Source organism: Fringilla coelebs (assembly GCF_963513975.1).
Source record: "Fringilla coelebs genome assembly, chromosome: 16".
NCBI lineage: Eukaryota > Metazoa > Chordata > Aves > Passeriformes > Fringillidae > Fringilla > Fringilla coelebs.
The window spans coordinates 7156059-7165914 of NC_140042.1; the positions used below are offsets into that span (position 1 = coordinate 7156059).

At 46.8% G+C, this 9856-nt stretch overlaps 1 protein-coding gene across 1 annotated transcript in view; it reads right to left on the bottom strand.

The window, feature by feature from the left end:
• POLR3E (RNA polymerase III subunit E) overlaps positions 1-7781 on the bottom strand; it is a 28049-nt gene extending 20268 nt beyond the window's left edge. The window contains exons 1-5 of the mRNA XM_084216546.1: positions 7685-7781; positions 3650-3731; positions 2534-2584; positions 1754-1831; positions 139-254 (exon numbers count right to left, since the gene is read on the bottom strand). Of these exons, the coding sequence (XP_084072672.1) occupies positions 139-254; positions 1754-1831; positions 2534-2584; positions 3650-3685 (281 nt within the window). The 5' untranslated portion in view covers positions 3686-3731; positions 7685-7781. The remainder of the gene's footprint in view (positions 1-138; positions 255-1753; positions 1832-2533; positions 2585-3649; positions 3732-7684) is intronic.
• Between the last annotated feature and the right edge of the window lie 2075 nt (positions 7782-9856).

Here is a 9856-nt window from a genome sequence, read left to right on the forward strand (position 1 = left end):
ACAAAATGTAGGTTACTCTCAAGAATACTTGCTACAGAACAGTGTCCAAAGCAGCCCCTGTAACTGTACAGCCCCTGGTGGACACACAGGTATCTGTGCTCACCCCAAAAAGGAAAGGAAGGCAAAGAGGACACCTACGAGGAATAGGTGCTTGTTTCATCTGTACAGGTGCCATCCACGTTGAGAGCGATCTGCTCTCCCTTGCTGCGGCAATAGTTCGGATTCAAAGTATCGATGGCCATTTCCAGTTCAACCTAAAGAATACCAGGGAAAGACAGCTAATTACCATGGAATGACCCCAAACATACCAAGTAAAACCCAACCCCACACTTTCTAACATTTTCAGAGGTTTACAGTAAATTTAAGTATGTAAGCAACATCATTCAAATCCACAGGGCAAATCTCACACAGAGCTGAACAGCAGGTAGATGGGTTTGGTACAGAGAGGTCATTTAAACAACAAGCTGGAGATACATCAACTCCCATGTACACAAATGGGATCAGAAAAAGCAGAGTTCTTTAGGCAGCCCTGAAATACACATTCACTTTGCTGGATTCCTTCCATGACACTATCAGTCTAATTTACTTATCAGTACAAATCAGGTGCACAAGCAACCTCATTCAAGCCTCCCCATCACCAAGGAACCATTCAGAATCTCTCATAAAATGGATCTCCCTCTAGTTTGGTACCAAGAATACAAAGTAACTCTGTCCTCTTCAGAGGCAAAGGCCTCCATTCTGCTAATTCGAGACTGCAGCACTCAGTACTTCAGTTACTCCTGACTTTCCCTTGTCAGAGCACTGTAACAAGCTCTAAATCTTAAGTTATAAGAAGAACTATTCCCCCCCACTTCAACTTTAAATTTCAGACCAATGTCCAAAAATAAGCATCCTCCTGCATAATATTTCTATTTATATACTATGACAATACAGAGCATATTCTCCTTCAGGGTGTGTCAAAACCCTTAGAAATTTGTGTATCACAGCTACCATCTTATTTTTTCTTTCCCTTTATGTTATTCATAAACTGAACTAGTTTCAAGTCCCTGGATGAGACAGCATATTTACAAAGGTTTGTACAGGGCAGAGTGTGCAAATATTTGCTGAATTTAATAAAAACTTCATGAACACAACATGCATTCTAAATCCAAAGTTCACCAAAGCACTTCCCTTAACCATTTCCCAGAACCAAACTGAAGTAACACAGACATCTATGCTGCAGTTTTAAAATAAGATATTGCAAAATAACAGCCAGATTTCTGGGATACATTTGCAAGTGCAATGACTGTGGCTTTGGCTATACTTTACCTGTACTGCCCCAGTGATTTCAAAAGGACTCCTGATGATTCACTGCCAGGCAAGAGAGAAATCAATACTTGCACTGACACTGAAACAGAGGATGGCTCCAAGGCTCAATCCTTCTTCAACCCTTCTCTGAATACTGTACAGACCTTTTCATTCAAACTCTTTTCACACAATCATCCACAGACTGAATTATCATTAGTAACCACGTTTCCCTGAGTGATTCTGTTTTCTGTTAAAATAGTGGCTTTCCCACAATGATTTAAAAACTTTTATTCTAAACTCTACCTTACAGACACAGTAAAAGACTCTTCATACCTTCAAGCACAGAGATCTGGTTCTGCAAGTAGCTGCATGGTTAGAAGAGCTCAAAAGCATAATGTGCTTTTCTTAAGTACATTCTGCACATCATAAAAAAACTTTTACAGAATGGACTCAAATGATGACCAACCTTTTGCTGCTTTGGTTTTATCTTCGCTGACAAATGTGTAACATCATCGTAGGTCATGGAAGCTGGGCGAATGGGATACTGGAAAACAGATCATTTCATACACCCCCCTTCTCTTAAAGATCAAAGAATTTCACAGAAATCAACTCAATTTCCCCTGTCCCCTCACATGAAGATCCACTTGCCAGATCTCAGACACAAGACACCCAGAAAAAATATTAATTGACTGATTTGTGAGTCATCAGGGAATTTGGGAACATGACCTAGAAAGTCTGTTGTTTTCCTCCCAGCCCTCTGCTTTTGTCCCTTCACAGCCCCATTCCTGCCCCTCACACACCACAATAACCTTAACACATTAGTCCAGCAGAAAAAGAAAACCTTATCCCTCAGCATTAACTCTCTGTAGAGTTATTAGAAGTTAAATATCTGTGGGTATACAAGTAAATGTCAGCTTAGAAAGCACAGGCCACATGTTGCTGATCAGGAGAGCAGACCCAGGTTTAGCCACATGGGTCTCTCTTCTGAGTCTCTCCTCTGGGAATGCTGAGAGGACAGTGTGCTATCCCAGTGAGATCTCCCAGACACAGCAGCATCCTGCTAAAGCTGCCAGGTCTCCTGCACACCCACAGACCCCACCACCAACCAGCCTCACTCCTGCCTCCTCCAAACTGAGACCCAAAAAGATTCTCTATATCCAAGTTCTTGCAAGACTGAAGCATTAAGTTATGTTCTTTGCATTTATTTTACAACAAACTATCACTGCATGAAAGTTAACTGAAATACCTGAAACAGATAGAGCTTCTCCAGTAGACTTCTGGCCAGGAACACGTCAATCTAAAAAGCAAAACAAATAACTTTCATCAGATGCCAACTGTAATAAAAGTAGAACCCTTAGAGCTCAAATACTGACATCATTAGCTTTTCATTATGAACTCCAATATAAAATAGATTCGTGACTCTCCTGTCAAAAGTCTCCTCTCTGCTGACTTTGACATGAAATTCTACATTTGGCCTTTTTAAAAACTAAATCTAAAAATCCCACTACAAAGAGGCAGCAGACTCTAGTTGTTTTTCCTCTCTTAGGAAACTTGGCAAACAAATGTGAAAGAGGATTTTTTTTCCTCCAAGGATCTGAAGCAAATCTGTTATCACAATTATAGAAAGAGGAGGAAGTTCTCAGTTTGGCAGCACAACTGAAAGGTAAGTTCCTTACTGGTATTTTGGCATAAAATCTTTCTAAATTAGACAAGAGACACCCACATCCTCAAGCTGGTTCAATACTTGCACTTGGCCATCAGAACAGAAAATGCACAGATGTTTCATGAATAAGACATATGGAAGCTGCCATTTCAGATACACTCCTGACAATTGCCAGTCCTTTTCACATGGCTTTTCACCTTCCTTGTGCTTCTGGTGTGTAAACTCATGTATCAGGTGACAAGACACTGTGGCTACTTCTTGGGACACAGCAGTCCTTTAAAGAAGTCCAGACCCAGAACTCAAGTCCTTACTTCAGCAGAAGGCATGAACACTGTAGAATCATGTTTAACAGATCATCAAAGTCATTCCAATTTTTTCCCAGAGACATGCAATGGAGTTCACTGGAAGTACACAATGACAGAAGCAAATTCCCCACCTTCTCTCTGCCATGGACAGATTATAAAGGGTGAAAAAACTGAGCTGCAACTGCCAACATGGACAAGACTATTCTGACAAAACAAATACCATGAGCCCTATACTTGGTCCACACAACATAAATCTTGTACAGCCCCAGCCATTGGTTATAAGGCAATCACTGATATTGATGACACATTGTTTCAGCAGTGTAGGAATACTGGGAATTGTAGCAATAATAAAAAATTCTCATGTACAATCACTGTTGTCACAAGGCACGTTTACCTCTTGTATAATTGGATCATCTTCTTCATTTGCCATGCTAGGATAAAACAAAGCTTTTTCTTGGCTTATTCCTTGGCACAACCTGAAAGAAAACAGGAATGTCATATGAATCATTTCATCTGTGTCACATACCACATGCAGCCCCGACTAGTGCTCAAGTTAACTTGGTTCCTTTCACTGATAATCTGTTTAGTCTGTATTTTGAAGGTATGTATATGTTTGCATGAACAGGTCCCTGATACTCAACAATCCTGACCAAAGGCCACAAAATTCTAGAGACAAGCAAATGTCTCAAAACTAAGTAAACTGCTATAATTTCTGTGATAGCTGCAGTGACTGAGAAAGCACTGAACTAGCGCCCTAAAGACAGAAAGGCAGCCTTTTTCACTAGCATAAAGTGTATCTTTTTTATACTATGTAACAGTAACACACAGGTAGCAGCTGTTTTCCAGCCACAACTGGACCTGCAGGGTCCCTGTCTGAGGTATTCCAGTTTGGGAATACCCTGACATTGATTTCATCTCCCTGAGGAGCTGCAGCCTTGTCTCCTGACCTGCCACTCTTCACACTGTACTGCTAAATGAGAGCTCCAGAACATACTGCTCAGCCTTTCCTGGAGTCCTCCAAAACAACCAGAACAGATTTTTCTTCCCAACTACACCAACTCCAATGAAAATAAGACTCTGATATTATCTGAGGACTGGATACTCTGGAACAAAAGTTCATTATGTTCAATCCAGTGCTGGAGTCAGTGTCGTGCCTGGTTCAGACCTCTGAATAAAAAATGATCTCTCAGCTAAATCAACAATAGTTTTTCCCTGCTGAAATTAAACAAAAGGATTTACAAATTATTCAGGATGCCACTGCAACAATGTTATGTTAATCAGCCAGTACTGGTCAAGATAGGCATAAAAAAATAAGACCTCTAACAAACTGACCAAGGAATAAGTTTTAGCAACAAAGATGATCAGGCAAAAAGAAACAAGATCTGTGCTCAGGAACCTTCCCTCATTGTCCTCACTCCTTGAGGATAGCTCACTTCTTTTCTGGACCTCCTATGGAGGAAAAGAGAGAAATAAGCAGTATCCAGGATCAGCTGGGAACTGAGCAGCTGGGAAAGAAGGAACCCAGCATCCACGGCACATCTAGAACAATGGCATTTTTTTCAAATACTCAAGCCACCACACAATTTAGGCAGCTCAGTATATTTCAGCTGACATACAGGCTTCTCAAATGTCACACTAATGTACACAGAGGTATCTAAGAAACCTTTCAGAGAGGCTAGACATTCTGGATACAAGTGTTATTAACATCCATTCAGGCTTACAGTGTTTCTGCCATTGCACCTAGAAATATAATTCCATATTTTTCACTTACAGACTCTCGGCTAGCAAAAAATGCCCCTCCCAGTACTGAGCTGGCATTCTCCATTTCTTTATGCACCAGCATATCCCAGGGTCTTTGTACCATACATTTGTATTTGAAAATTTATGCCTCAGTATTTCAGATTCCTACCTTCCCAGAAAAAAGGCAGTACCTTAACCACAGGCTGGGCTGTGAGCAAAACCCTGAGTATGTGATATCTGACTGATATCAGTGTTTTCTGCCATTAGGCACCCAGCTCCTCCCAGAAACACACACTAATATGTTTTAAAGAAATGAGGTTTGTCAGTTCCATTTTTGCTTTCCCTGCTCACATTCCCAGCTGGCCCAATACCTGACAGCTCTGCAGACATGGAACAACTGCAGTCTGCACTCAGCACAGAGCTGAGGGTGGGAGGATGCCCAAGGTGTGTGAGGACATGTGGTAACACCCAAAAGGTGGGACACCTGGGTCCAAACCCTCCTTCCTCACACTCCTGAGAGAACCAGGAACCACCCTTCCCTTCCTGACAGCCTGCATGCCAAGCGCTTGTTCTCTCTCTTCTGAGAAAGTTACTTCACTTTTGAGAAGAGAAAGATTCCCTAAGCTAAGGAGGGACAGAGAAACTCAGCCTGAAGGGCCTGGTCTCTGGCCCCTCACTGAACACTGCCTATGCAATTATACACAAAATCCCTTTGTGAATCCACCTGTCACTACACAGGGGAAATGCTGTATTACAGAAACTACATTTTTCTCTTAGTCCTGTAAAGACAAAGCATGACTACAGATCCTTTTACTGGAAAGTGAGACTGACACATCTATAAATAGGAAGCAGTGTGTCCCAGCACAACTTATAATACTCATGCAACTGGAAGAAATCCTCTGAATCAGAATGAAGGCATGCAGACATAATCCTATGTCTGATATATACATACATAGTGTTAACCTCCACACTTCTCATATGCATACGTTTATGATACCACAAGAGTTACAGAATGGAATCAAATATTAAGAGACAGCAAACATGGTCAGCAGGTTCAAATTTCTTTTGGTAGAACCTTTCTGCCTTAAGGACTTTCGTTTAAGGTGCAAATCAAAGTATAATGTGAGTTATCAGCTCACAGGAGGGCAAGAGATATAAATCTTCTCATTTCTCCTTCAAAGTGACCAGTAGAAAGGCCACTCCATGAAACTGCTCATTAGCTGCCCATAACACCATCAATGTAGAACCAATGAAGAAAAATGTTGTGGTTAAAGAACTGTAAAAATCAGTGATGAAGCAACTGAATCCTGCATCTCACTCTGAGCTTAGAAGGGCATTTGAGTATTAGAGATTTAATTTTATTTTACTGCCAAAGACTTAACTATATCTGTAAGAAGGTAAATTGCAAACCTGCACATAATTTGACACACAGACTTTTAGTCAGGCCTGCAAGAAATGCTCCAGTATTTCATTTTTACCTAAATTTGTCATTTTTACCTAAATGGATCCCCAAAGTGCTAACACTAAAACCTGACATATATAATCACGTAGTGCCAAAAAAAGGCCAAGAATTCCTGCTGGATCAGTGCCTGAAAGTATAAATGCTGAAACAGCACTGTGGAAAAAGTGCCATGTCCTGAATCACTACCACAACTACCTCTGGCACCCGGGCTCCTCTAGAAGGGGCTCTGGGCAGCCATCTAGCTCAGGGTGGCCCACAGCACACAGTAAAATGGAACCTGCCAGAAGAAGTTAAAGCACCTTCCATACATTTATGGCAATTATCATTTTGACCCAATTACTCGCTTCATTTTCTCCTCGCCTGCAAGCAGCTTTGCACAGTCATCTTCGGGCAGTGAACCCAAGAGGGCTCCTCTGCACCAGGACCTCTCTCAGGAGGTGATGTCACCGAAGCACACCTTTGGGGTTTTACCAGGTTATGCATCAAGCATGAACCTTTCTTTACCACCTCACCTCGTGCGCAGCACTGGACGTGCCGGGCCGCGCTGCCAGGGGCAGGGGTCACTGCCGCCGCGGTGCGACACTCCCGGGGCAGGTCGCGGTGCCCGTCCCGTGCTCCCCGCGGGCAGCGCTCCCGCCGGACGCGGCTCCTGGCGCCCGCCCTGCCCTGACACAGCAGCCAGGCAGCGCAGGGCTGCGGGAAAGGCCCGCGGAGAGGCCACAGCGAGCCGTTCGAGCCGCCCCGACCGCGGGGACGAAGCGAATCCCGCCGGGCGGGATGGCTAGGCTGGGCTAGGCTGCGGCCCCGCAGAGCCGGTGCCACGCAGGGACAGCCGCTGCACTTCGGGGCGGGTGCGCCGAGTCCTTCCCGGGCGGAAGGCGCGGGGCTGCGGGCCCCGGTAGCACCGGCGGGGCCGCCGCTCACAGCCCCCGGAGGAGCGGCCGGCACCCCCCGGTGCTGCTGCCGGAGCCGAGGAGCCGCGGCCGCGGCCGGACCCCGGCCCGGCCTCCAAGCGCCGTGGCCCGTGCCGTGTCCTGTCAGGGCGCTGCGGCCCCGCGCCCCCGCTGCCCCCGCGACGCCGAGTCCTCGCAGTCTCGGCTCCGCCGTCCTCCTGGGACAGGCAGAGCCGACCCCAGCCCAGGCCGCGCTCCTCCCCCGCCACCGCCCGCAGGGTCCCTTGCGCCGGGGCGGCCCCGGGAGGCGCAAAAACAGCGCGGCCCGGCGTACCTGTGTGCGGACCGGGCGGGCGGCGGTAGCGCCGCTCCCCCGCTCCCCGTGTCGGTGGCGGCGGGGCAGCGGTCAGGCAGCCGCCATGTTGGTGGCCCCCGGGCCGGCACGTGGGGACGCGGCGCCTCCTCCTACCCACAATGCTCTCCCGGCCGCCGCCGCCGCTAGGGGGCGGTGGCACCGGCCCGCGGCGCAAAAAAACGCTGCTGGCAGCGGTGGGATTCGAACCCACGCCCCCGAAGAGACTGGAGCCTTAATCCAGCGCCTTAGACCGCTCGGCCACGCTACCGCCCTGTCTCCAATCTCTTTTGCCAGTACTTTTACTCTATACTAATTTTTTTCCCCCTCTCTCTCACCTTTCTCCATCCCCAGCAGCCGTTCTGCCCACACACCCCTTCTACCCAGAAAATAAAATGCGGGGGATCCTTTTCAGCCCATTCCCAAGCGGCGGCACCTGGAGCAGCGCGATGCAGCCAGGGACGGACGGGCGGGAGCAGCTGTGCCCGAGCTCTGCGCCCTGCGCCCGCTGCCACGTGGATGCCACGGAGCAGCACAGCCCCTGCGCGGTACGTGTGGCACCGCCCGGAGACCCCCTCTAAAAGCCTAAAAAAAGTCCTAAATTCTAATTTTCCGTTGCAAAGCCACAAGCTCACTGAATTTGCAAAGTCAAAAGTCAGCAGTTTATGGCTGGAGGGCTGCTCTTTTGCCGATAGCACAGGGACCAGCACGGCAGTACTCAGTACACTTGTGCAAACAGGTGGTTGCACACCTCAGCTGCTGGTGCTCCATGAAGGTGCTTCTGGGAGTCTCTGGCTGCATTTTGCCTGAAAGTCTGGTGAGTTTTCTTAAAGAATTGATGTTATTTTCACCACTTAACAACAACTGAAGGGTTGTATTTTGAGAAAAATTCCAGCTTCTCTAGGGTAAGGTCACATAGCCTTAATGTAGCTTGATTTAATTCTGTCCTTGTGGTATTTCATTTAAATAGGATAGTGAAAATAAATCTGCTAGAGCCCTGCTGACAGCATCATTCAGCCCTTTCCCCTGGCACCTCCCACAGCCTGTCCCTGCAGCACCCCGTGGTGCCGCCTCTCTTTCCAGGGAGCTGCTGAAATGGAAGCAAGGAATTATGTTTGGGTTGGAAGTGTCTAAAAAAGGTCTGATAGGCCAACCCCCTGCAGTGAGCAGGGACATCTTCAACCAGATCAGGTTGAACTGATCTGAGAGCCCTCTCCAACCTGGCCTCGAATGTTTCTAGGGATAGGGCATCCACCACCTCTCAGGGCAACCTGTGCCAGCATTTCAGCACTTTGATTGTGAAAGGCTGCAGCACTGCAGAGTCTCGCTAAAATATTCATTCACTGCCTACAGGTACTGAGGAATAACAGCACACACATGTAAACATGAATAAATTCCTCTAGTGCTGCTACAGTTCCACACCCTCAGTTCAGTGTCTTTTCAGGATGTAGGGTTTTTTAGGAACAGAGGGAGCTGACTGCAGAGCAGCAGGATTGGTTCACAGAGAAGGTAGGCAGACCTGAACTGGCTTCACACAGCAAATCACCTGTAACCTGCTCAGGCAGAAAAGTCAGTTTTAAGTCTCCAAGCATGCATGTGTGTGTGTGTGCAGGAGGCTGCATGGAACACTCATTACAAACTGTTCCTTACTGAGTGGGCTGCTCAGTCCCACAGCTCCTTTTGTCCAGTGCAGTGCAAGGTACCAACACCCTCCTGAAAAGTGCTTTTCTGCCCTCTCACAGCTGAGCTCAGCCTCTGTCCCTGAAATATTTCTGTGCCTGGCCACAGAGACATTTCACCTGAGCACCAAAGGAAGCCTGTGTACCTGAGATTATTCACATCAGCCATGTGTGACACAGACAGGGGGCAAGAGCACAGGCTGTCCCTTGGGGGTGGCACTTGGGTCACCAGTTTTTTCCTTTCACCTGTGCTACATCAGTTACCATGCCAGGAACTTTTCCAAATTAAAACAGAATTAACATAGAGGAGAACTCCAACATAACACAAGCTACCAGGCTCATTACTTTGTTTTCCTGGCACAGGATAGCCAGAGAACAGCAAGGACCCAACACTTGTATCAAACTCCTACATTAAGGGCCAGGCCCAAAGGTTACAAAGCCCTGAGGTGTCCCCACACAGGAGTTAGGTCCATCA